This window comes from Periophthalmus magnuspinnatus, chromosome 4, assembly GCF_009829125.3.
Source record: "Periophthalmus magnuspinnatus isolate fPerMag1 chromosome 4, fPerMag1.2.pri, whole genome shotgun sequence".
In the NCBI taxonomy this organism is placed as follows: Eukaryota; Metazoa; Chordata; class Actinopteri; order Gobiiformes; family Gobiidae; genus Periophthalmus; species Periophthalmus magnuspinnatus.
The window spans coordinates 8,462,643-8,489,843 of NC_047129.1; the positions used below are offsets into that span (position 1 = coordinate 8,462,643).

Genomic DNA, 27,201 nt, shown 5'->3' on the forward strand with positions numbered 1-27,201 from the left:
GCGATATTCCTCCGCCACAAACACCTGCACGACACAAACTACAGACACTTCTCAGGAAATTAGACCGCAAGTAGAATCCTGCGCACCAAAATTAGAAATGTGCATTTCTAATCTAGGGGAGCGTATATATTTCCATAAAACACAAAAGTATATGAATAATAACTCACTCACTCACTTTACCTTTATGTAAATTAGGGAAATCTTTTTCAGATTGATAAGGATATCTTGCTCTATGGGAGAAGCAATCGAAACATTTCAACAATAATTAACATTAGAAAACGCAATTCTACATATTAGAACAATATTTATTGTAAAAAATAAACAAACAAACACAGAAACGTTTATTTAATACATCTTCTCACATTATTAAATGTGGTACAAATATTTAAGTACTTGTTGTTTAAGTGACCATCACTGAGCAAACCCATCTCATACTGTGGTTAAATGAAGTGGGCCATAGTAGCAAACAGAACCCACAGGAAACATTAGTGGATGCAATGTTGTTATAGATTTACATTTATTTATATTAGATTGTCCATTTAAAAAAAAAAACTAAATCTGAAATTGTTGCAAGACCACCATCTGAGTTCATCTTGCAACATGCAGCAGTTCAGGTACTGAAATCATTTTAATTGTTTTTTTCTTTTTTTTGTAAAAGTATCTATAGTTCAGTGGCTGGACCCCATTCAATGTCCTCATCTTCATCATTGTCCACATCTTCTTCATCAGAACTGTCACTGCCTCGGATCTGTGTGCGTCTGAACTGAACTGCCTGGTGATGGTGCGCCAGTCTGTGGGAGAAACAGCAGTAAATATTTTAGTCTCAAATATACTTAAGAAGTAGTAGTTGTAGTATTTTATTCAGTATATTTCTTTCACTTACACTATGAATGTTGGGGTCTTCCTTTCCTCCGGTTGTGCTTGTGGTTCGGCCTGACGAGCCTTGAACAGGACAGTAACAAAGATTGTTTTTTACTGTACAAAACATGTATTAACAGAAGATTCTTGTAATTACTAAATATAACAAGCCTATTACATATTTACACACAGTTATCATCAAAAACATCAAAGGTCACCTAAAATAAATTCCATTATGCGTGTACCATTAGTATATACAAGTACATATAATTATTATTTTTCATAGACTTGTTTATATTCTAATAATTTTCTGATTTTCACATTTGTCTTGTCTTGGCCATGTTTTTTTTATATAAGTATGTGTTTGTAACTTTGTAATTTCCCTTGATAATAATAGATGAAATTGTTTTGTGCAATTAAAATACCTGCTCCAGTTTATCCTCAATTGCAGACAGACTTGCAAGTGGTGGACTTGCCCTATCCTCCTCCTCTTCCTCTTCCTCATCAGCCGACTGCTCATTCACAGAGTACCTGAGGGTGGGGTCTGGGGCCACAAAGTCAGGGGGTCCATCGGAGGGGGTTGTGGGTTGAACTACATCCAAAGTACCGAAGTCCGAGTCCATAAAACTGCGGTGACCTGTTTCTTCCTCCTCTGCTGGACTTTGTGGGGGACTATACTGCTCCTGTCTGTAGGTTCTAGGCTCAGGAACGTGCATTAGGGGTGGGATTTCTCTATGATCTCTACGGGAGATATCGGAGTGCTGATCAGTGTCCATGATGGAACTATCCATGTCGACAGGTTCAGAGGAGCGGGCTAAAGCAGATCCGGCCATCCTGGAAACACGTGAAGCTCGGGATGTGTCCTGGATGGCATATGTCTCCTCTAGGTCCTCGTTGTCAGTGTAAGCGTCGTCAGTGAAGGCTTCTCCGTCCGTGTCCTCCAGGTCACTGGCTGCACTCAGGTAGTCCGATGTGGTTTGGTCCAGGGCATCCAGGTCTTGCTCTCCCCCAGCCTCCAACTGCACACACAGAGGGATAACAGGTTTAGTCTATGGCTTTGGACCAGCAACCTTGTGCATAATACGGCTAAGTGTAATTTACTTTTTTGGTTGGAGTGACCTAAAAAATGTTTGTGTCAATTTTCAGTTACTTTGCATGAAATAATTTAATTTAAATTGTGGTCATCCACATTTGGATAATTTTTGAGCTTTTATGTGTATTATAGGGGGTGATATAATCACCATTGGTTATGTGCTCATTACTCTGCTCTATTCAGGTTTTGATTTTGCTCTGTTGGCTAAAGTTTTAGCTCTGTAGGCCTGTGGTGATGAGCAGGTGTCAAAGAAACAGGAAATAAAGACATTTTTATTGCTGTGCTACACAAAAACTGTAATGAATACCTAATAAAATGGATAACTATTGATTATCAACATCTCTAGATGGGGCATGTGGAGTGTGAGCTCATTTGGACCAAAAACCCAGGACTAGATAGGTTTTCTATAAACATTTATCAAAGTGGTGGCAGAAATGCCATCCGATATTGCCAACTTCCTAGGTAATATAGAGAATTGCTCCAATTATGTTTTAGGCTTGTCCTCGTACGTCCCATCACACCTATGAATTTTATTGGCCAAAGTCAATCTCCCATCCCATAGAGGTCACTTAAAAGGTGGTGATGTAGAGCCAATTTGTTTGGACCTTACAAAATACGCTGCCTGGCGAAAAAAAAAAAAAAAAGTCACCACCAAAAAAAGAGGTCACACACTCTAATATTTCGTTGGATCTCCTTTAGCTTTGATTACAGCACGCATTCACTGTGGCATTGTTTCGATTTCGCTTCTGCAACGTCACTAGATTTATTTCCATCCAGTGTTGGATTAATTTTTCACCAAGATGTTGCACTGATGATGTTAGAGTCTGACCGCTGCACAAAGCCTTCTCCAGCACATCCCAAAGATTCTCAATGGGGTTAAGGTCTGGACTCTGTGGTGGACAATCCATGTGTGAAAATGATGTCTCATGCACCAAAAAACAAGGACTAGATAGGTTTCATACTTATCTCCACTTTACATAGTATATTTGTTTATATTTCTTTAGTATTAAGTCCCTAGGAATGTATTGTTCTAACATACAAATGTAAGGAGAAAACATGACATATTCTTTTACATGTAGTGTAAAATATTAATAGAGGGACCACATCAATGGGGGGCGGTCACGTCACAGCAGACTTTCTGCATTAAATACTCAAATCCAGCCATTTCCCCAATGTTTAAAGTTCTTACCGTGACTTCAGACACCCAGACGGGTTTGGACTGTTGATGACGAATTTTATCTTTCAAAGCCTCATACCAAACATGATTGTGAGGCTGCAGGTCAATACGAGCTAGAGACAAATAAAGAAATACAGGGGTTACTTTTTTAAAAGTGATGAAAAAATGACAAAAAACATTCTTCAGGTACAGTGTCATCCATACATAAGTCAAATGAATTCTGAATAAACTTTTTTTTATGTCAATATACAGCTCCACAGAACATTTGAAAATCAGATATAATGTAATTACCAGAGAATAAATGGCTGCAGTGCTTCCTGAGTTTGAGTGCCTGGGCGTAGAGGCGTCTGGAGCTCTTGTTGGACTTTGGACTGTACCTTTGCCTCATGGCTTTCACGTCTTTTCGACTGTGAGGGTCCAAGAACAACACCATTGGATGATACTGAATGTAATTAAGTCTCTCTATTGCAGTTGGAGTGATATCCAGCAGGGGGTGCTTGTCCTAAAAACAAGTGAAATTGGGCAATTGGGCATGTGGTACACTATGGTTAAGCTCATGAAGTTTTTAAAAAATTGGATAATTCCTTTAATAATGCTTAGGACTAGACAGTAAATAAAATAAGAAACACAAAACATACATAATCATTGCAAAAGGTTCTAAAATATGTCCTTCACTTCTGTCTATTTAATATACTGACCTTCTCTGCTATTCTCCTCACTGTGTCCAATTTAATGACTGTTGAGGAACTGTCTCCAGATCCACTGCGAGGCACCATCTCTGTAATAATGTATTATAAAGACATTTTACAAAACCTAGTCGGCCTACTCCTTCGAATACAATACTGTATTTATAATGATTTAGGGACTAACCTGCCACTTCATATTCATCAGGCATTTCCCGAGCCAACTTCTCCATCGCAATGTCATTGAGAGGCCCCAGAATGACGATTGGCCGTTTGAAATTAGCTGTTTAAAAAAAAACAAAAAACAAATTAACATATTACAGAAGACAGCTCTATGTCTTTGTAAATACTAACACAACTTTGTTATGTCGGTAATAATGAAAATAAAATGACCTTTTACCAGAATAATGAATTAACAAAAACATTTGTTTTCAAAAGTAAATGTTATAAGTCTAATGCTGCATTCAAACTATTAATTCATAAATGTCATATTTTTTTTATTATTTCATATCCTTTTAGGACCTTGGGTAACATGGATAAAATCATGCACAAACCTTCTCTGAGCAGGACTCTTTCGTAGGCAGGGAATTTCCCCTGTATGGTGAGCTGCAGCAGGTCGTCCCGCGTCCGCCTCGTCTTGTCGTTCTTTTTGTTTCCTCTGAGACCCCGGATTTTCCAGAACTCGGCTCTCGGTCCAGAGTCAGTCTTGGTTCTGGCTCCAATGGCCCTTTGTGCCTGCTCCATGGCGGCAAGCTTCTCAGCCCTGTAAGATGCAATAGAATTTAAATTTAATACACAAGTATATACTTGTTTTGATACCTAAAAAGAAATTTATACTAATATTTGAGGTTGACTAAAATAATCTTTATTTGTCTCACTATGAGGAAAGTAACTAAGAAATTAAAATTTATATTTTATTTGAATCCAATAAAGCTTTTAAAAATCAACATGAAGTAAAATATTTTATTTGTAAAGAATAAATATTCCTTACTCCAGACTGCTATTTAGTAATGAATTATTTATGAGTTCTTTATTAACATAGTCATTTCTTACCTGGCCTGGTTGGGGATGGTGCCTTTGTCCAGCTCGTGCAAGTCGTTGCCCATTCGAATGGCCATCCAGTTGCCCAGCTTCCCCTTGTACATTGTGTCCACGACCCTGAACACTTCTCCTCTGGTGAAGCTCAGGCCAATGGGACCTTCTGCTTCATGGTCGTAATGTGTACGGATGTAGAAGTTGTCTCCCAAATTAGACTTCATAATCTTCTTATAAACTGTAATAGAAAATTAATATGTTTCTAATCCAATGTTTCTGTCTAATGACAGAATTCAATGATTCAATTAAGAATTAATACATATTTCTTTAACTTACGGTCCATTTTATTCTGTGTGCCAATCTCTACACGTTCCCCACTCTTTATATTGAGAAGGAAGTTGGCTGCTTCTTCCCGTGTGAAATGGCCAACATCAACTTTATTCACCTAAAAATAGACACAACAGTCTTCCATCTTTGCATGTTTAATGAAAGTAACTAAAAACATACAAACATTTATCTGTATACAGTGATCAGGCATAACACATATACCAGTGTATAGAATTTAACAAACTGATCTGGCAACTGTCCTTCTGACCCCACTTTAACATCTTAAGTAATAAGAGCAGTAGTAGTTTATCTGTTTGATTCAAACACACGTGCCAGTATACACTGCACTCTCATTACTAGCAGCTGTTTAGTCATGAAAATGTGTCTTCTGTATTTCTCTCACAATACAAAAATTTCAAATCCGGTTATGGGAATTTAGCATGATAGCTCATGACAGTAAAGGAACAAAACTAGCCATAAGTTCTCAGGTTGTTAAACTTGCATCCATTTCCACAAAGAAATAAGGACAAGATGCTTACTTGCTTTATATGCCTACCCATAAAAGGCACATAAATAAGTTTCATTTCCTTCTTGTGTCATTAGTCATAGAGCTGTTATGTAGAAGTATTGGTATCACTCTCGTCACCTGCATGATCTGGTCACCCTCCTTCATGCCCTGATCGTAGGCAGGGCTGTTGGGTTGGACTCCGCCCACAAAGATTCCCACATCGTTTCCTCCGACCAGCCTCAGCCCCACACTGCCCTCTTTCACAAAGGACACCGTGTGGACATCTGAGCTGTATCTGAGCAACAGAGAAGCACAAATACAAATGTTAGCTGCTCGTAATAGTTTATAAAATAGTTTATAATGTTGTTTTTTTTTTACTTACCCTGGTGTCGTGGCTGGATAAGAATCTGGAGGCAGCAAATAGATGGGCTCATCTGCAGGTCTGGCTGTGGATAGAAATACACATTTACGTGAATACAGGTTTTAATAAATACGTGTCTAAAAACAAGCTGACAGTAACTTACAGTAAATTGGTGGGTTACTCTTCACTGAAATGCCAGAGGTTCCAGTGGCTATTGGGTTATTAGCGTGAGGAGCACTGCAATAAATGAATAAAACACATGGATGAGTAGGGGAACAGATTTTTTAAATTAATAATAAAAATGTGTACAAATAAAAATAAAATTATAAAATAGTGCTAATGTAAATGACAAAGTAGTGGAGGAACAAAACAGAAAAATGATTTATACAAATATATTAAGTACCTGCGATGGTTGTCCTCCCGTTCAGAACTACCTGAACGACGAAGATGGAAAAGCTGGTCTGACTCTGATGAATCTGAAATAATGATTTTTTTTTTTTTACAAATACACAGATATAAGAACTTGAATTGTACATCTGTGATTATCAAACTAACCATCAGGGGGTGGGCTGGTGGGCGATGGGGCACGTTGAGGTGCTTCCCGTTTCACTGGGACTACACTGGACTCAGGAAGGACTCTGGAAGAGGCACCACATTTTGTTATAATCTCATTTGACAGGTGTAATGTGGAGCCTAAAGATCCAATTACTGCTGTATTTCCAGTCACATGCACTACTTGATACCAGTAACCACGCACCTGTGTTTGTGTTAGAGCAGTTACAGAGAAATCTTGTCAGTGTCAATTTACAATCAGGTGCAGGTAGGTGCCCTGGAGGGTTGCTTTCTTCAAAATGTTCAAAGTGGTTTTATATAACACAGTAATTTCACTTAGGTTGGTTTACAAATGTCAAAAAATGACCAAATTTCCTGTAAATGCACAATCTGTGGTAAAGTGCTATTGAATGGCCAACCAGTTACACCTGAATATATGAATACCTCTAATAAATGTATTTATTACAATACATATTAATACACAAGTAAATTATCAAACAATCACAGCAAGGTGAAGCTTCTATGATCCATCAAATTCAGGTAAACCTTTAATTACATCATCTTGAAAACCAAATTATAAAATAGCAGCAATGCAGTGTGTCAATGGGAGCTGTGAAGGTGACTAAACTGAACAGTCAACAGTGAATGTATATAGGAGTGTATGTGTGTGTGTGCATGTGTGGGGGTGTGTGTGCATGTGTGTGTGTGTCAGCCCATCACTGCTCAAACAGAAAAAAGTTTCACCTGTATCGGTTGTTGACAGTGTTGGAGAGGTCACTGTTGGTTGACTGCATTTTTGGCACAGATGCATAACTGGCCTCTGACTCTGTCTCAGGGGCTACAACAAAACAGAGAATCAGTCAATCATTTTAAAAATATCTATTTTGTGACAAATATAAATATTATTTTATATTACGTGTTTGCATGTGTGATTGAAGAAAGTGAACTACTTTAGCAATTTCTAATTTAATTATCCTGTTTATATTGGAATAAACCAACAATAGTGTGCACAGTCTATGAAACTTGAAAACACAGGAGAATAACTCTTCAGTTCAATTCAGTTTTAAATGGTTTTGTATTGTACCTTGAGGTGGTGGGTTGCTGGCTGTGGTGCTGGTGTTGCTCCAAATGGGAGGGTCCACAGAGACGTCGGGCAGCACTCTGCAAGAGAAGAGCGGGAGGCGGGAGTGAGGGAAGACACAGATCTGAGTCAGGTTTGAGCGGGGCACCTGTGACTGAAAATAATGATCATTGATGAATATTCACCTGAGTACATCCAGGGATGCTCTCTCTTACGCTGTTACCGCTTTGTGACTGATCAAATGTCATTAGGACTAGTTTTTCTCCATGATAAAAGTTAATATGGATTGTATATATACACATGCAGATTTCTTTCAATTATAGATACTGAGGTGGTTTATAATGTCTAATTCACAGGTTTGATCAGCACAAATACATGACAGAGTTTATTTGAAGTCATTTTATTTAGTGCTCAACAAATGCAAACATAATCACAAACATGGGATACAAGCAAAACAAAATGGATGCTAATTAAACAAACAAAAATATAAAATAATAGTAAAAATCACAAAATACACATTAAAACGGAAAATGTTAACTTAAACTTGTGTCTAAAGCTCTCCAGTCCAGAGGATGCGGTGTATTTTGGGGAGGGGTGGGGCCGGTCAAGTGTACCTGTATCTGCTGTACGAGTCCTGGCTGTATGTGGTGCTCTGCCTTTGAGGACGACCAGCGCTTTCTTCAGACTCCGACTCAGAGTCTGTGAGGAAACAAAACAGAAATCTGCTTAAGTATATACAATTTTAAAAATCCCTGTTAGGGCTGCATTACTTGATTTTTAAGTCACAAAAAGAGGAGTCTGTATTTAAAACAATTTAACTAGTGCCTCTCAAACTTTTTTGGACACTGTTGATATTCACATGCATGATTTTTAGGGCATTTGCATGACTTAAAACAGCTTTTTTCCCCAATGGTGAAATGAAATGTGGTGGACTGCCAAAGCACAATACTTGCTAGTGCTGGTTACGGCTCTCACTTCCAGGTTAGAGGTAGATCAAATACTTCATTGAAATTGGGGTTGTAGTACGGTAATATAAATGAATACAATTATTTGCAAATCCTTTTCAACCTATATTAAACTGAATAAACGGAACTTTATTGTTTTTATGCAAACATTCGCTCATTTTCAATTTGATTCCTGCAACATGTTCCAATAAAGCTGGGACAGGGGCATGTTTACCACAGTGTTACACCTTTCCTTTTAACAACAATCAATAAGCGTCTGGGAACTGAGGACATTAATTGTTGAAGCTTTGCAGGTGGAATCCTTTCCCATTCTTGCTGAATGTACAACTTCAGTTGCTCAGCAGTCTGTGGTCTCCATTGTTTTATTTTGCGCTTCATAATGCTCCACACATTTTCAATAGGAGACAGGTCTGGACTGCAGGCAGGCCAGTCCAGTACCTGCACTCTTTTACTACGAAACCACACTGTTCTAACACGTGCAGAATGTGGCTTGGCTTTGTCTTGCTGAAATAAGCAGGGACGTCCCTGAAAAAGACGTTGCTTGGATGGCAGCATATGTTGCTCCAAACCCTGTATGTACCTTTCAGCATTAATGGTGCCTTCACAGATGTGCAAGTTCCCCATGGGAACTAACACACCCCCAGACCATCACAGAGGCTTTTGAACTTTGGGCTGATAACATTCCGAATGGTCCTTTTCCCCTTTGGCCCGCAGGACACAACGTCCATGATTTCAAAAACAATTTGAAATGTGGACTCATCAGACCACAGCACACTTTTCCACTTTGTGTCAGTCCATCTCAGGTGAGCTCGGGCCCAGAAAAGCCAGTGGTGTTTCTGGGTGTTGTTGATATTTGGCTTTTTCTTTACATGGTACAGTTTAAACTTGCACTTGGAGACGTAGCAACAAACTGTGTTAACTGTCAATGGTTTCCTGAAGTGTTCCTGAACCCATGTGGTAATATTCTTTACACATAATAATAATAATACATTTTATTTATAGGGCGCCTTTCTGGGCACTCAAGGTCACCTTACAGTACAATATATATACATATACAGACAGTTAAAATCAACATTTATGAACATACAGTTAAAAGCATTCAGATAAAAAACACTGAAAAAGGACAGGGCAATTGTGGATTATAAAGAATATGCCAGTCTGAACAAGTGGGTTTTAAGTTTGGATTTGAAGTGTGAGAGTGTGTCAGTATTGCGGAGGTCAGGGGGGAGAGAGTTCCAGAGCTGGGGAGCAGAGCGGCTGAAGGCCCTGCTCCCCATGGTGACAAGCCAGGCTGAGGGAACAGAGAGATGGAGAGAGGAAGAGGAGCGGAGAGAGCTAGTGGGTGTGGCAATATGGAGGAGGTCTGAGAGCTATGGAGGTGCAGGGTTATGGATGGCTTTGAATGTGTGGAGCAGGATTTTATAATGGATGCGGTGTGAGATGGGGAGCCAGTGAAGTTGCTGTAGGATGGGTGTGATGTGGTTGATGGAAGGGGTGCGTGTGATGATGCGAGCTGCTGAATTTTGAACCAGCTGAAGTTTATGGGGTGTTTTTTGTGGGAGACCAAAGAGAAGAGAATTGTAGTAATCCAGGCAAGAAGTGACGAGGCTGTGTACAAGTACGGCTGTGGACTGTGGTGTGAGGTAGGGCCGGAGACGATTAATGTTGCGTAGGTGAAAATAGGCGGAGCGGGTGATGTTATTAATGTGAGAAGTGAAGGAGAGAGTGCTATCGAGGATGACACCAAGACTCTTAACCTGAGGGGAAGGAGAGATGGAGGAGCCGTCAATGGGTATAGAAAAATTGTTGATCTTGTTTAGTGTGGATTTGGTGCCGACAAGGAGAAGTTCAGTTTTATTGCTATTGAGTTTGAGAAAATTGGAGGTGAACCAGGATTTGACTTCATTGATACAGATAAGAAGGGTTGATGGTGGGAGTGATGAGTTTGGTTTGCCAGAGAGGTAGAGCTGGGTAGAGCTCATGTCTGTTTTTAATACAGTACCGCCTGAGGGGTCGAAGGTCAAGGGCATGCTGGTTTTCGGCCTTGCCGCTTACATGTAGAAATTTCTCCAGATTCTCTGAACCTTTTGATATTCCCTAAATTTCTTGCAATTGTACATTGAGAAACATTGTTCTTAGACTGTTGGACTATTTGCTCATGCAGTTGTTCACAAAGTGGTGAACCTTGGCCCATCCTTGCTTGTGAATGACTGAGCCCTTGGGGATCCTCCTTTTATCCCCAATCATGACACTCACCTGTTTCCAATTAACCTGTTCACCTGTGGAAGTGAACAGGTGTACAGGTGTATTTTTTAGCATTCCTCAACTTTCACATTCTTTTGTTGCCCCTGTCCCAGTGTCCCTGTTATTGGTGTTGCAGACATCAAATTGAAAATGAGTGAATATTTGCATAAAAACAATAGTTTATCAGTTTGAACATTAAATATCATGTCTTTGTAGTTTATTCAGTTCAATATAGATTGAGTAGGATTTGCAAATAATTGTATTCTGTATTTTTTTTAAAGTTTTACACAACGTCCCAACTTCATTGGAATTGGGGTTATACATGCAAACAGCCACAACTGTCTGATTTTACAATACAATATAGGGGGAGAGCAAAAAAGTACAACAAATTATGAAAGAAGATGGTTTGCATTATCATTTTCAGAATTATTATGTTAGGCTCAGGCTTGCTGTAGTAAATTGTGGAATACAATAGTTTCCTTGTTCAGAATGATTACTCACTTATGAATGAGTGAAAGCTTTTTTAAATGGAAAAAACACCAACTTGATCAAACCTTACTAACCTGTTCAACAGCTAAAAGAAAACTAGGCAAATATTGTGACAGTAAATTCAAGATATGTTTGAACAGAGCTGTTTTTAAAGAATACTAACCTGGGGGAGGGGCTCTGACGGGGGAGCTGACCCTCCGATAGGGCTCATTTCGGACAGGGATGGGTGACGCTTTCATTCCTGCGTAGGCTAGATCTGGAACAGGTCTGGAAGACAAAGAAAATAAGACAATAAGACTGGCAATAGGATAAAAGCAACTATAAAGAGGTGCAAAATTAGGTAGGTCCAGCTTATATTTATGGATGAGCAGAAGAGGCCTAGACAATACATTTGTAAAGAAGATGCAGAGAGCCCAAAGAAGAAAACCAAAGGGGGAATAATTTCTAATGGATTTTTGTGCAACTTTGTACTTGTTTAAATAAGGAAATTACTTGTATCTATCCAGTGTGGAGTTCCCTCTGGTGGGAGGAGGTGAGGGGCTGCGGTCCGAGTCCGACTCAGACACAGGTTTGCGGGGTCGGGATGAGGTGGAGGCGAGTCGGTCTACGCTCCAGGAGGGCGTCAGAGGAGAGGATTTAGGGTTGGGCAACGTCGACAAGCCAGATAAGCTCCTGAGAAACAAAAATAATTGCATTAGAATTAATTAAACAGAAAAGTGAATACCAGTGTTCAATGATGCGCACATAGTGTAAATTATAATCAGGCAGGCTGTATATTCTTACTTGTATTTACTGGAGTTATCCCTCAAATCTGGGGTATGTCTTCTTGGCGGTGGAGATGCACTATGGTCCGACTCAGATTCAGACGGAGCTGTACAAAAGAAGATTATTATAATTATAGCAGTCATATAATAACATATTTTGTATCAGTTAAAATGATTTCAATCTTACGTCGGCGAGGAGCATAGGTTTTCAGGGGAGGTCGGGGTAAAGTGGAGCGGACTGGTGAGGCATCCCGAGAACGAGCCACAGCCACAGGTTGTTCAGCTCGAATCCTAAAAGAAAACAAAGAAATTAATATTTTTTGTCTCTTTCTAAAAAGTCAGGTATCTTTTGAAGAGTATTGCAGTGATAACAGCAGATTAGAAATTATGGCACAAGACCCTGATCTTCATCTGCAATGTCATACCAAAGGACTATCCATATTTAGAAAATGAAACTGCTGTGATACTAGCAATTCAGGTTTTATTTTAATAAAGGCTATGACAGAAAGAGGAGTGTTACCTGCGTGTGCGTTTCTCTCTTGTGGGGTGGCGTGTTCTGTGTGTGGGTATGTCATCATCCAGGTCTGAAATATCTGACAAGAAAAACAGAAAAAGTATTACAATCTTTAATCTGTCCAACAGGTGGAAAAAGGGCAATAATCTGGTTAATATTTAAATTTATATTCTGGGCAAATAATTAAATTACAACTCTTACCCTCGAGTTCAGAGCTGCTGTCCCGCCTGCGCTCGTCCTCGCTGTTGGGGGCGCTGTCCACCACCTCCGGTATGCTGACCAGGAACTTGCGGTTGTCTCTGAGTACAGTCATGGTCAGTTTACCTCTGCTCTTCTCCACCAGGTGCTTTGTCTCCAGTAACGAAAGGTTCTCTGTCACCATACCATTAATCTTGAAAAATAATCAACAGGCACACATTGTGGTAAACGTGCTATTAAAAGAAGGCACATAAGATCACTTCTTTACATAACTCAAATATTTGAGGCCATTGTCCTATGGCACTTATATGAAAATGAACATTTACTTTGAGAATGAGGTCTCCCTCCTGCAGAGTGCCCTCTTTTGAAGCCAGTCCAGTTTCTGTCATGTGCTTGATGAAAATCTGGCTTCCCAACTTCAGTCCATATTCTAAAGACACAGTATAATAAATAACATAACATATATTTAGACAAAAGGTGTCATCATATTACATTGAATTCCCTCACCATCTGTGATCCTCTTCTTGACCAGAGTGGTCCTGATGGGCTTTTCTGTGACTCCGTGGGGCAGTCTCTTATATCCGGAGGACATGAGTGGCAGTGCATTGTGTCCATTGCGATCGGGAGAGGAGCTGCGTGCTCTGGAGCGGTACCGGTCGTACTCGCGGTTGTTGCTACCATCAGAGTATGTGCGTGGCCTCCGGGGAGCGTCATTTTCCAGCAGGTTGGAGTGAGATGCAGCTCTGCTGGGTCTGGAGGTAGTGGCTGGGATCTGGATCTTTCTGGGGCGTTTTACCGTCTGGGGAAGGAGAAAAGTGTGTTATGTATTATTATTTTATATCTGTCTGTAGTCTCATAAGTTTTTCTGTACTTACAATGTTAGCCGTCTTTCCACATGTCTTAAGAATCTGAATTGTGTAGTTGGAGTAGACATTCTCCATTGACTCCCCATTGACCATGACAACCTGATCCTTGGTGCTAGAAAGTACACAAGGGTATATGTTTTAGTGATGTGCAGACTTTTATCTTCAACCATCCTCTATCTGTGTGATGCAAACACTTACAACAGCCGCCCGATGGCTGGTCCATTTGGCAGCACATCTGAAATCACCACTGCTGTATCGCCGCTGTCTGGGTGAGGCTTGTCCTTCCCTCCGGACAGAGCGAAGCCAAACCCCACTTTGGGATCCTGACAAGTAACAATAAGACAATTCAAAATATGACAAAATAAACAATAAGGGAACCAAACAGAAAAGGTCAGGGAGATGAAAAATATGAAATATGATAATACATAAACCACATAATGTTGAAATAAATTAAGTGTGCAATTAAGGAATAAAGTTTTTGTCTTCAAAAATTATTTCCCATACAAATTAAATGTAACATTAACAAAATATATAAGTAAATAAAACAAATAACTCAAAGCTTGATAGAAGTCAAGAAGCTTTTAATCAACCTTACATCTCTGTAGTAAGCTGTATTTGTACTACAGTAGTAGTGTGTGGGTGACGGTGACAGTGACATAGACAGAGCACATTCCATAGAGGAGAGTATGTTGCAGGACAGCAGAGAGGTAAAGGGTGTGTCACTGTGCATTCCTCCCACAAACGGCACTGAAACAGAACTCCTAAACCAAATGAGAGCCAAGGCTTTGACAATGGCTCCAGAAAACAATAGACAATCCTGTGTTTTATCAAGCTACGTCTCAGATCAGGAAAGACCATCTGATTAATAAATAACACTTGAACATTGTTTTAGACATTTAAGTGGTAGGCTTAACTACCTTGTTTTGTTTCCTATTTTCCTCCTCAAAAATTATATGGCATTTGTATATGTGACAAGTGTCTATCTTTATTAACTAAAATGTGCATCACTAACTAAAGAGCAACTTACCAACCAAAACTGACTATTATTTAACAAAAAACAAGATTCATTTAGAAACTAAAACTGATCCAGGAATCTAAATAAAACCAATCCAGCTGGACAAAAACTGAAAGGGGACTTATCTAGGATTCATGTCTGAACCAGGACTAAGCAGAGGTCTATGCTGATTCTGGCTAATCACCTGTGTAATGTCTACCACAGAATCAATGACATATTTGAGTGTGGACTTACTTTGACTAATGTTATTGTATGTTGCTCCCATATCGTTATCTCCTCCATACCTGGTTTCTGAAAAGAAAAAGTCAAATTAATAAAATCCCACAAATAAAAAAATGTAATACTAAGGTGCATAAATCTGCTTACAAGAAGGATGGTGGTTCTTAATGCAAGGTTTAAAATATGTGTGCTCCTAACCTGTAGTACATGCTCTCACCTGTCCTGCCTGACCGCTGTGGGGGGAGGGGTTACATGTTTGGAGGAGGGGCCCATGTCCCTGTAGTAGCAATAAGAAAACTGCACCCGAGGCCAGTGCAGCTACGTACATAGGGATGGAGCCCAAGAGACGACTGAGTGATGGGCTATGTATGTAAAGAGCAAAATAGACAAGGACTTTATCTCTGCTCAAATAGGGCAATAGAGGTTTGGAGAATTATTCATATCATATAAATAAGAAAAGAATTTAAGAAAACAATATTATTTCAAAATTATAATAAGCTGCTTTAATAATACTTTAACTGAGAATCAGATAATGCCTGGCAAATTGAAAAAAAAACAAAACAAAACTTGTTCAGTACATCCAACTGAACAACTGTTTAAATTCCTGCAAAACTATAATTGTAGACTCTTCTTAGCCGACTAATCAGAAGTACACTGAGGCCAACATCACATGTTATTGTGCAGAGTAATTCATGGACTGAGCAGGTAGAGCCAGCTGGGCCAATAGCTGCTGAAGAATATTTGTTTATTTAAACTACAAACTGGAATATTTAGGCCACGTAGTGAGTGTCTGTGCTAGCTCATACATTACTACAGGCAAAAGTGAAGTCATCGCCAAGATTCAAACTTGCTGTCACACCCACACATCCATCCTGCTTAAGGTATTAGAAAAAAGACTAGGTGTGATGAGTATGTTACTATGTTGCTATATCAATAAGACTGGTCCAGGTAATAACTTCCAAAACAAACCTAAAAAAAAGTATGAACATTTTTTAATTCTTCAAGCAGTAGCGTGTGGCAACTTTTATGAGTAGGCAAGTTTTTATACAAACTACGTGCAAATGAGTATATTTATTTTTACTGACATATTAAACGCATGTGTAATGAGCCATTTTGGAGCCCAATCAGAGACGTCTAGACCTACATATATAATATACAAGTATTTATACTATGACATACTATTTGTACAAACAGGGCTAGTCAATGGGCCATTTGTTTCTTCACAGGTTTGTTCAACTCCTAAACTTCATTTATGCAGCTAACAACAATGCACCGGTCAGACAGGTGATAGGTGCTCTTATAATACAGCCAAATGTGTCACAAACATCTCCTTAAACACAGCCCAGTGTTAGAACAGTGCACTAACACTCTCCTCTCATAGATGTAAATCACAACCATGTCTTTCCTGAAGAAACATCCAGCCACACATGTGCGATAGTTATCATGGGTTTATTCAGAGCTTTTTGAGTCTGCCGTGGTCCTCAGTGCACATGCACAAGCCTCTAAAACAATGTGCTGTCCTCTCCAGTTGTAAAAGCACATGTAGAGTGTGGCACGGCATGGCCTCATAGCACAGGATAACAATGCATTTTAATTAATGAGACATGCAGAACAGCGGCTGATGTAGCCTGCTCAGTGACCATTAGGGTGTACTAACTAAAGGACAGCGCGACTACAACCGTACTTCAAAAAGGCAGAAGTGAGGGGAAAACAGGGTTATTTGGAGAGAATTTGTAACTATTTAATTGTACTTTTGACATGCAATGATTTTAGATTTTATTGGACAAGCACAGCTTCCCTTGATTGCCCTGACTGCACATCAATGTTTTCAATAGAACCAAATCTGATTAACCACTAAACAAGTCTAAATTTAACAGACAATTATACTTTTAGTATTTTTATATGTTCATTGCCTATCATAACCATTTTGACACTTAGATAACATGATGTTTTATTTAAATAAATATTTTGCTCTATCCATTCAGATGATAGTGTCTATATCAGTTGTGAACAGAAGGCCATTGCTGAGTTAATGATGAACCAGAGGAAACACAGACTGACCTGCTTATTCAAATAAAGGCAGGACTTCAGCTGCAGGGCTCATGTTTTAGCCTATACATATGGTGATAAAGCCAAGATTTATGGTGGGAATCGTAGAAAACAGTTGCTTAGTGGCAACTGCCACTACGCTAATGTAGGCACTAGACCTACTGATGGCTACCGAAGGCATTTTAAAAACTTATTTTAAAGACTTGAGTCACTATTATTCCCAAAAAGAGAGAGAGTTAATATACCTCTATTATTTTAACTTATGTATGGCGGATGTAAGAGTAATCTCAAAAAGACTTTCTTGGTAAAATACATGTTAAATAATACAAATCTGTAGAAAGATGAAAACAAGGTCAAAGGCAGATCCTGTTTAAATTGTATTTATTGTATATTTTAATATAGTAGTTTTGCATATAGCTTTAATGCCCAATTTCAACCCTGATTTATTTAGCATATTTTTAAAAACATTTTTATTGCACTGTTGTTCTTGTACTCTTGTTGAATCTATCCTTTATTATTGATGGTTAGCATATGAATATATTTTGCTGTATATTTTCTCACATTTTGCCAGCAACAGGTGCACTCACCACATGATCTTTGAACCTCACTTCCATCCTCCTCCTCTGGGATCTCCGAGCACAAAAACACCCGCGGCCTCTGCCCTCAGTGAACCAACGCCTTATAATAATAATCTATAAAACATCTTCAGAACTCAAACAATCATGGTAATCCAACACTCGCTTTTCCTCTCATCTCATCTGTGCACACGTGATGTTCAACCAGGAGAAACCTAATATCTTCAGCAAAGGATTAGGTGTAATCTGAGGCTGTAGTGTTAGCAACCCAGCAGAGAGGAAAAACTATGAGTCTAGTGGAGATTATTTCACCTGCCGGACTCCGCCCACAGCCTTTGCCCACTCAGCTTCAGTGCCATTTTAATGAACACATGAGTTAAGGTGGACTTGCACCGGCCTTCGCTTAGGACAAGAGGCTATAAAAGGACACAAACACCGGGTTCCTTAAGTGTGAGTGGTAATTACCCAGAAGTATGCAGACTGATAAAGGAGGCACTGAGGCATCATGGGAATTTCAGGACAGCGACTTTGAAATGGGTTGTTTGTTTTCAAGAAATAACGATTATCGGTGATTCTACTTGGCCCATCTTCAAGTGCATGGTTTGGGTTAGTTAAGGAAAGTAACCCAGATGTATACATTTTAATTTAATTTTGAAAACATCAAAAAAATGTCCAGTGTTTTAAATGGTAACTTTAAATACATTACAGAGTCATACTGTTCAAAAAATAACTAAATAAGGTCAATAAGTCTTTTTTTTTTTGTATTGAATAGACTCTAAATGTCTTATCTGTGTGAAACACTGCTACAACCATGTTACTATACAATCAATGAAAGTTAATTGTTGACCAGGCTGGCAATGATCTAACTATCTGAAATACATGAAGGGTCAAGAGAATTAGTACCATAAAATTATATTCTGATACACTTCGTAATTGAAAGCAAAAAGATTAAGTCACGAAAAGATCAGGTCACGAAATGTTTTTGCAAAGGCTACTGAACTCTCATGCCCAAATTACGTACATGCAAAAGCAAACAAGGCGTAGCAAGACAGCCATGCAAAGCACATTGGAGGTGTACATGAGACTCTTCCGCACTTGCCTTCTACATTTAAGGTAAAATTTGCTTTCAAATGTAAGTAGAATAGTGTATATAGTTTAGTATATTTTTCATGTTCAATTTGTTGACCTAAACATTGAACTTTTGGCTTTATTTGGCTATATAAAAGTTATGCATTATAATCATCAAGAGTTAAACAAAAGGCCATTTGTACGCTACAATAAACGGTCCACTTACAGGAGGTACCACCAGCAGAGGGGGTCGAGGGTCTGGTGGGACTGAGCCAAAATGCTTCATAAGTTTGATCCTTGAAGCCAGATTCATTATGATGACAGATAGTCCTCCTTTAAGTTTAAATGACTCAAGATAAGTCCAATGTGTCACTCAAAATCCATGGGTAAAAGAGGTTCAAAAATTATTTCTATTTCAAAAACAATTCAGTGCTATAATGTTCAGTGCTCTTCTGGAACAGCTATTGCCAATTTCAATATGTCTGTGGTGGCTTAAACATCTTCTTTTTTTTTTTTACATTATTTACTCCAAAAAACACTTAAAATATATAAATAATACATCCACAAATAAGCCACGAGTTAAAAAAATAAATCTGATAAATCTCCAAATTCCATATAAATTGTCCAAAGGATTATCCTCTACCGTTCCGGGCCCTCTTCAGAGGTATGTGTGGGTAGGGCAGCAGCAGGTTGCAGACTGCTTGGCTAAGTTTCTGTACTCAGTGCTATGGAAACGAGCTGGGGAATGAGAGCTGGGGCTGGTTAATAATTGACGCCCTGTTTGCTACACTGGAGGCCTGTGCTTGCGTAGAGTAAAGCTATTAAGGACCCCTCACTACTAAGTTACAGTAATTTTTACCATGAGGAAATAGCTGCAGCCAGGACAAAGGAGGACTTCATTGGTTGGATGGGTTTCAGAGTGGACTCTTGTGGACCGTGCACTAAAGACACACCTCAGTTATCAGCGCTCTGCCTATACAAATACAACTTTCTGAAAGCACATGTTACACTGGAGATTACCATGAAAGGATACAAACTTATTTAACAATATTGCATAATTACAGCATCCGAGTAAATACTATCGGTTAATATATGATTTTATGCTAAGGAGGGCCAACAAAGGTTTGAATAATATGGTAATGCAGTTTTGTTTTTGCCATTTTCAAAACACTAAGTAGTGAGCGGAATCGCACAAGTTACGTCAAAATCTTGCCTCAGCCCCGTGAACCTAGCAAAACATTTCCCCCGTAGCCCTTACTACAGTCACAGATGAGATCTTCCATTGTTTGGTAATTTACCCATAGTCTCATAGCAGTAATAAATGTCAGCTTCAAATCAGTTTCGTTTAGATTTTTTTTAACAAAGGAGGAGGTCCATTGTCAATAGATTATATTGCTCAATCAATACAAGCCAGTATCAAATCTACAAAAGCCATATTAATAGGTATTAAAATCAGATAAAAGTTAATAATTTTGGGATAGCCTAATAAAGATATATAAAGCCAGATTCTTGTTCAAATGAATCAGTCAGAACAACAGACCTGCTGAGACAGAGTGTACAATTTACATATGTAAATGTCCAGACAGCAGCAGATGTTGGGTGAATGGCCTGAACAGCTGGTACTGGTGACCGGGCCTCTGTTGCTGCATTATTCATGTGTGAAGAGACTAGAGCCAAGACTTGCTACTATTACTAAACAAACAATTACCCAGGTGTGCCCTCTAACAGGTAAGCATGCTACTGCTCACTACTGCTACACAGAGGCCACCGGGATTAAGCCTCAATTACAAACAAATTCAAAAAAATAATGTGTGAAATATATATAAAATAGAACAATATTTTATCCCATAGATACAAACAGTCCTGCTGTTTATATATGCAACGGGGCTTCTCAGTTCTGCAGTTTTGAACAGGAAGTCCTAAATGCAGTTGCAATTTACACTGACCAAAATGTAAAATAATGCTGTATGTAGGTTTTAGTTTAATAAGTATCTGAACTCATGGTAGCATGTGACAATAAAAAAGATAGAAAACTTAAAAAGTAAGACTCACTCACATTTTACTCAAATTCAAATAAACCTAATAAATGTGATATTAGTCAAACGTCAGTGCCAGATATTTAGTAGTTTTTGTTCTTTGTTTCTACTGTTTCTCTTCCTGGACACAGATGGAGTCAGTGCACTGCATTGCTGACATTCTTTTACAAAGCAATGTGCAAATGCCACCCCAATAAACATTAACAGGAGAAGGCAGAATGAACTTCAACCACAGTGGTACAGAGAACAAGACCAGAGCTCTTTGTGCATTTACGGCTTTAACCAATACAATTACAATGATATAAAAATTACAAAGCACAGGGATCAGAGCAGCTTCCACTTGAGTTAGTCATAGTCCTGTCAAGAGGCTTACACAGGGCACTCTGCAAACAAACATTTCAGCTCCCTGCCCCATGACCATTGTTAATACTAGAGGTTGTAGATAGCAAATTTGATAATTCAAGGGTAATTTCGCAAACAGCACAAGGCTTATTAGATGAAAATTAGACAGTACAATGATTTAACAATTTGCAGAAGAGAAAAGACAGAACCTACAGAAGTTAGGGGACTTCCAAAATCATCGCCTTTTGTCAATAATTTATTATTTTAATTCTTACTGAAAAAAGGTTTGTTTAAATAAAATGTAATGTATAACAACATTGATCAGGTTGTTAGTTATTCAATAGTAATTAGATTGATTAATCAATCACAAACATTGAGCAGAATTTCCATCTCTTTTTTTCCCCAGAAAGGAGATCAAACACAAAATGTCAACACAAAAATAACTTTTCAAATAATAGTTTTGTTAAGCAGCACAACTACATGCAATGAACACCAACATCTGTAGATTACCTGGAAGGCAACGAAGCATGTAACTTACACTGTCGCGTGGCTAAAACACAATGGAACAATATAACATAAGCTAAATACTATAGGCCTTCAAGTAATCATGTGTCTGCTGTGTTTTGTACAGTTATTTACGGATGTGCTTATGTAAGATGTTGTAACACAAGGGTAGTGAAACAAAAGCAAGATGAAAAGATAATTAAGAAAGTATGTGAACATAGCTGGGGTCAAGGCATGGACCAAGTAGATTACATGACCTACTGTAGTTGTTTTGGGAATGCAGAGTCGAAACTGTTGTGAAACTCTACATGAGGCATGCAGAAACCTGTGAGTGTGGCAGAACCAGACTGACAAGAGGTGAAGGAAAGTGGGGCTTAGAGCTGCTGAGAACCACATAGGCTGCACAAACAAAATATAAGCTGTGCTATAGACAACTGCACTCCAAAAGTCTTCTAAAATTAGTGTAAATGCCTATGTCTTTTTGTTTCTAACCTATATACTGGCTTCATATTTTATACTGGCTTGCAGTGTCTATTCTACCTTTGATTTCCATCCAATAGTAGGGCCTAAAGTATAAGCCTAGCATACAACAAACTACAGAAAGTGACAACAGACTGTAACACTGTTTCAACTGGATATTCACATATTTTCACTCAACAGCTTGCCCTACATGTATCATCCAGAATGTAAACAAAAGTACATTGTCTTTCTTCAGCACTGCGCCATAATACAGGCCCTATACCCCAAATGATCAAAGCTAGCTAACAGCGTCCACACATCAGCTACAGATAAAGAATTAAATAATCAACTTGCTAATGTAACCTACAAACATTTACTATTTTGCTTTGTGTCCAAATCAGGCCAGAAGATACAGCTCTACGGCATCATTATTAAAATTTTTGCGATAGTAGTCTATTAATGAGCATATTGGACATTGTGAAGACGCCTGACTACATTCAAACACGAGACATTTGTATGATCTTACCTGTAAACTTCCGCTTTTGAAATCCTTGAAAACTACAAGATCAAATATATCGTATAAATCTCCTTCTTCTGTTACTTGCTGACTTTAAGTGTCAAGAGTTTCCAAAGTTTTTACGCAGTTAAATCTTTCGGGCGGCAGGTGGAGGGGCGGCGAAACGCACAGGTAAGTTTCATGACGCAATCACGCTGCGTCGTAAACCGGAAGTATCTTATCAAAACACACCCATATATTGGTTTTGGTCATTTGTCTTTGGATGTAGGCGTGTAGGCGTTTGACACGTAAAATACAACTAATATATGTACTATAGAGTGGGTACCTTTCGTTGAAACTATGGGCATTTTGTTTAGAAAAGTATAAATGTGTTTTTGTGGCTGTTACTTGGGCACCGTCATATCTTATGTATATGTAAAATAAGTAACCCCTTTTCATTAAAAACAAAGGGGAAAAAAATAAAATAAACTACCCAGAAACACCGCCCTTAGAGTATTTTTTTTACGTTAATGAAGCCTACTCAAAAAAAAAAAAAAAAAAAAAAAAAGTATGTCCAGCACACCCCCAAGTGGATAAAAACAGGTATTGACTGGATAGATATTGTCTTTTTCTTGCAGAATCGACCAATACACTTTCAAAATACAAACTTTTAAAATGTATTTGTAAATGGACAACCTACAGCTGCCACAGTAGTAGTATTAGTAGTATTTTATTTCATATTTATAATCCAGTTTTAATAGCTCTTCCCCTCGGCAGCAAATAAACAAGACACATTTCAGCAATCTTCAAGTTTTATTTGTTTACAAAGTTAAGATTGCATTTTCATATAGTCCTTCCTTTAATGAGTAGAAAACCTTTTAAAGAATTAGTCAAAAGGCACAAATTTTACAATATATACATTTGGATCTAAATTATAAATATATAGAAAACAAAAGCACAACCCAGAATAAAAGTGCTGAACACAGTTTTCTTTTTTTACAGAAAAAATAGGCTTTGTTGAAAAATACGTACAATCAGTAGCATGTTTTTGTTTTTTGTTTTTTTCTGTTAGCAATAAATTATTTGAAAGTGATAACATTTATATAATATGCAAATGGTGGTGAAACAAGATGGTTACAGTATACAAAGCATTGCAATGAACATCTGGAACACAAGCCGGCAATACTCAATCATAACAAGAACAGTAACTTGATTATGCCATTCTTAGTGCAAAAGTAATAAAATATAATAAAGGCCTAGCTACACAAATGTAAAACAAGCTCTATATTCCTGTAATGCATAAATTTGACTTTTTGACTCTAACCACGGCATTTTAGATCTTGGTCTTGGAATGTGCCTGATGAACAAGTTAGAAACTTAAAGATGGAAATAAAATTGGCTAAAATGTTTAAAGTTTGGATTTTGTGTTAGTTAACTGCAAATGCTGTGCTCCATTGAGGAACAGGAAAAAAGGCCTGGACAGCTCATTGCACATTTTATACAAGCCAGGGCTGAAATTACTTAAAACAAATGTCAGCTTTAACACTCGTCAAAATATAAAATAAAATACGAATAAAAAAGTATCCATAGAAATAAAATGTTCCTTATAAAGAAACAGCCTTTGCTCTTTGCCCTAAGAAGGCATAAACATCAACATTTTCACAAAGACAAACCCATCACATTAACACAAATACAGCAAGTCACAGCACAGATTAAGAAACTAATATTGGTTATTTATTTCATACGGGACCTTAACCATTTCTGCCCCACTGTTACACCTGGTTTCTTCCTGAGATCGATAATGGTCTGAAAGTGTAGAGCCGGGGGAACTGTCAATACTTTGGTATTTTCTGCAAACGGAGAGGCCTCACAAAAAAGTCTTCAATGGGGGAAATCATTTTGAAAGGGAAAAGAAAATATGACAATATGAGCAGAAATAAACCCAGACAATGAACAGCAGTACAGAACAGTGCAATAGTATTTGGTGGCAGGTTATAATAGAATTTGATATAATTCTCTTCAAAACTAGAAACTTCCCTGACCAATACATTTGGACTATATAAGGAGGATAACATATCTAAACTCTAAATATCCCTTAAATATAAATAATATTAACTTTCATCCAGAACGCATTGCGCACTCCCCGTGAAAAACTATACAAATGAGCTACAAATTTATTTGTTGTTCTGGAAATGGAGAGCCCTGTGGACTGGAAACAGAACAAGGGTATTTTGTGGTAAAATGAACTAATACAAAGGACTTATTGCTCTTTGAAGACTAAAATTGTGAGTTTATCACACAATTTTCACACAAACAACGGCTAAACTCACAAATTTTCCAACAAAGTGAACAGAGATACATTGTCTATTATAATTCAGGATAATGTTTGTATTTTTGAGCCAAGAGTGTGAACTAAAATCTCTGAGAATTTACTTATTTTGATATAATTTCTTTTTATTTTCCACAGTCTCCTGTAATGGCTGAAATGAATCCAATGACAAGAGCAAATAATTTCCTGAGTAATCCCAAAACAAACCAGGACTCACATCTTTGATGTTTATGATCAAAGACACAGAAATTGTGATATCTTCTTGGACACAGTTTTTTCCCATTGAGCACAAAAAAAATCTGTTTTTACAACTTGTGCTGGGCTGTTGCCTCAGAAAGGACAAAGGACAGTGAGAACAAGGTCTCCACATACTATTAAACTAATGTACAGGCCGAGAGGAGGTCTATCTGATACCCACCACCAGCATAGTGTAACACGCACATCTGAGAGGGCTAAACATCTAATACAAATATATATTAAATTAAAGTTCAAACCATTGCTCCAAGTACAAATCTATACATTAGGCTACATGGATTTCAAAGACTGCATTAATAGATTTTTCCAAAGGCACTGTTAGCAACAGCAGACTGCTCTTCCTCCCTTTCCCTCACACTAGTGTTCATACAAGTAGGGAGACACACGAGAACAAGCAACACAAACATGAAAACTGAGGCATTTCATGGCTAAATAACAATATATTTCCTCCTGCCTTCCAGTTCAACCCTCCCTGTCTATAATATTAATGTACACGGAGCCTTGCATACAGAAAGTCAATATGAGGCGAGGCATAAAGCAACGTAACAGTAAAGCAAAAGTCTAAAGTTGTGGTTTACGCTGGTGGTGTTTTCACCACCAGGGGGAGCTATCCACCTCATCAGATGAAGGTTTTGTTTAACAGCTCCTGTTTTGATTCCATAGTCACCTCACGTGTTTGTACAGCTGCCTTTCTCTGTGGAGGACACACTTTGGTGTTGTGAGGGCGGGCACGGGGCAGTGACATGACTAGGCCCTGAGGGGAGAGCGGCGTGGACAGCAGCGGATCACAGACACACACATTTAAAGTCAAAATAAAAAAGCTAAATGTCCAACCATACATTTTAATTCTGAGGTCGGTACTGGATGACAGACTTGCGGTCTGGTCCGGCCTGTAGCATGCTGTTGAGAGCCTCGCGTACATCCAGGGCACCTGAACCGCAGTTGCCATTAGTTAGAGCAAGAGGTTCGGTTTGAGGGGGGAAGAACTGAGATGAGTATGGTGAGTTGGAGAATAGAGAAGAGGAGGAAGAAGGACTATAAAGAGATTGTGACGAAGGAGGAGATAGAAGCGATGATGTGGACAGTCGGCTGTGTGTGACGTGGTTGTTTGAAGCAGAGGAGCTGGAGGAACAGGAGGAGGTAGAAGATGAAGGGCTGGCTTTTTGTATGTGGTTCTGGGAGGGCAACGTCAAGTCAAACAAATCTAACAAGTCTTGATGGTTATTCAAAAGGTTGTGGTTCTGTAGCAGGCTGGACTGGGTGCTCTGCTGGGCGCTTTGCGTAATCAATGACTCCAAATCAAAATCATCCTTAAAGTCTGTGTGATTGGCCAGACCGTCGACTATGCCCAGTCCACCATTGTCTGAGGTGTCTGGGGAGAGGGAAGGTGAGCCCACGGTCAAGTCCAAGATCTCCTCGAGGGGATCTTTGGAAGACACTTTAGCGGTGGTCTGGTGGAGAGGAAGGGTCTTAATCTGAGGGAAACTATTAGTGAAGGATTGTGGATAAAAGGTGTAACTTGAGCTGATAGGGCTGGGCATAGTCTTAGACAGCACCTGGTTGGTGCAAGTGGGAGTATTACTGGACCAGCCATTGTTGGTGGTCCTGGGCTGGCTCAACAGTGTGATTTTATGAGCGGACTGGTGCGGCTGTAAAGTGAGGTTGGGGCCTGGTATTCGCTGCAGTGGTGGTAGGCTCTGAGCCTGTGTCCGCTGTGGGTTGAGTTTCTGTTTGAGAAGCTGGTTTTGGGCCACGACGAGGGACTGGTTCAGGAGGGGTTTGTTGCTGAAGAGATTGGCTATGAGGTGCTTGTTGTCCTGCTCCATCTTTTTCATGCGCTCTTCAGCCTGGCGCTGCTCCAAGGCCTGCTGCTGCCGCTCTTTGCGGCGCCGCTTCACCTCCTCATCCATCAGCAGCAGCTCGTCACGCACACGCATCACACAGTTCTCTGGGATCTTAATGCCTGGGATAAAGAAACAATGCATGTGTCAATCATCAAACATATGTCACACTTGTTACCTAATAAAAAGGTGAGATAAAAAAAAAAAGAAGAAAAATATATACAAAACAATGTAAAAGACAAAAAAAAGTGCGAGGGGGTGAAAAGTGTGATACATTCAGTAAATTATCAGAGACGGA

At 38.9% G+C, this 27,201-nt stretch overlaps 2 protein-coding genes across 5 annotated transcripts in view; both read right to left on the bottom strand.

Moving 5' to 3' along the window:
• Positions 1–19,347, bottom strand: part of LOC117369516 (phosphatidylinositol 4-phosphate 5-kinase type-1 gamma) — a 75,142-nt gene extending 55,795 nt beyond the window's left edge. Inside the window, exons 1-30 of one of the 2 annotated variants that reach the window (XM_033964754.2) lie at positions 18,868–19,336; positions 14,965–15,021; positions 13,914–14,038; positions 13,725–13,827; positions 13,357–13,648; positions 13,176–13,279; positions 12,853–13,042; positions 12,658–12,730; positions 12,325–12,428; positions 12,157–12,244; positions 11,866–12,045; positions 11,537–11,640; positions 8,290–8,374; positions 7,679–7,755; positions 7,339–7,432; positions 6,598–6,680; positions 6,446–6,518; positions 6,206–6,279; positions 6,064–6,127; positions 5,820–5,976; positions 5,183–5,291; positions 4,865–5,084; positions 4,366–4,574; positions 3,999–4,094; positions 3,827–3,906; positions 3,420–3,630; positions 3,141–3,241; positions 1,284–1,877; positions 884–942; positions 343–791 (exon numbers count right to left, since the gene is read on the bottom strand). In XM_033964754.2, coding sequence (XP_033820645.1) covers positions 662–791; positions 884–942; positions 1,284–1,877; positions 3,141–3,241; positions 3,420–3,630; positions 3,827–3,906; positions 3,999–4,094; positions 4,366–4,574; positions 4,865–5,084; positions 5,183–5,291; positions 5,820–5,976; positions 6,064–6,127; positions 6,206–6,279; positions 6,446–6,518; positions 6,598–6,680; positions 7,339–7,432; positions 7,679–7,755; positions 8,290–8,374; positions 11,537–11,640; positions 11,866–12,045; positions 12,157–12,244; positions 12,325–12,428; positions 12,658–12,730; positions 12,853–13,042; positions 13,176–13,279; positions 13,357–13,648; positions 13,725–13,827; positions 13,914–14,038; positions 14,965–15,021; positions 18,868–18,954 — 4,023 coding nt within the window. In that variant the 5' untranslated portion in view covers positions 18,955–19,336 and the 3' untranslated portion in view covers positions 343–661. Of the gene's footprint in view, positions 1–342; positions 792–883; positions 943–1,283; positions 1,878–3,140; positions 3,242–3,419; positions 3,631–3,826; positions 3,907–3,998; positions 4,095–4,365; positions 4,575–4,864; positions 5,085–5,182; positions 5,292–5,819; positions 5,977–6,063; positions 6,128–6,205; positions 6,280–6,445; positions 6,519–6,597; positions 6,681–7,338; positions 7,433–7,678; positions 7,756–8,289; positions 8,375–11,536; positions 11,641–11,865; positions 12,046–12,156; positions 12,245–12,324; positions 12,429–12,657; positions 12,731–12,852; positions 13,043–13,175; positions 13,280–13,356; positions 13,649–13,724; positions 13,828–13,913; positions 14,039–14,964; positions 15,022–18,867 lie in introns of those variants that run through there. The other variant, XM_055221473.1, reaches the window with a different exon arrangement.
• Positions 19,348–23,272: 3,925 nt separating this feature from the next.
• si:ch73-63e15.2 (protein strawberry notch homolog 2) overlaps positions 23,273–27,201 on the bottom strand; it is a 42,523-nt gene continuing 38,594 nt past the window's right edge. For all 3 annotated transcript variants that reach the window (XM_033965875.2, XM_033965874.2, XM_033965877.2), the window contains one exon: positions 23,273–27,025. In XM_033965875.2, coding sequence (XP_033821766.1) covers positions 25,905–27,025 — 1,121 coding nt within the window. In that variant the 3' untranslated portion in view covers positions 23,273–25,904. The remainder of the gene's footprint in view (positions 27,026–27,201) is intronic.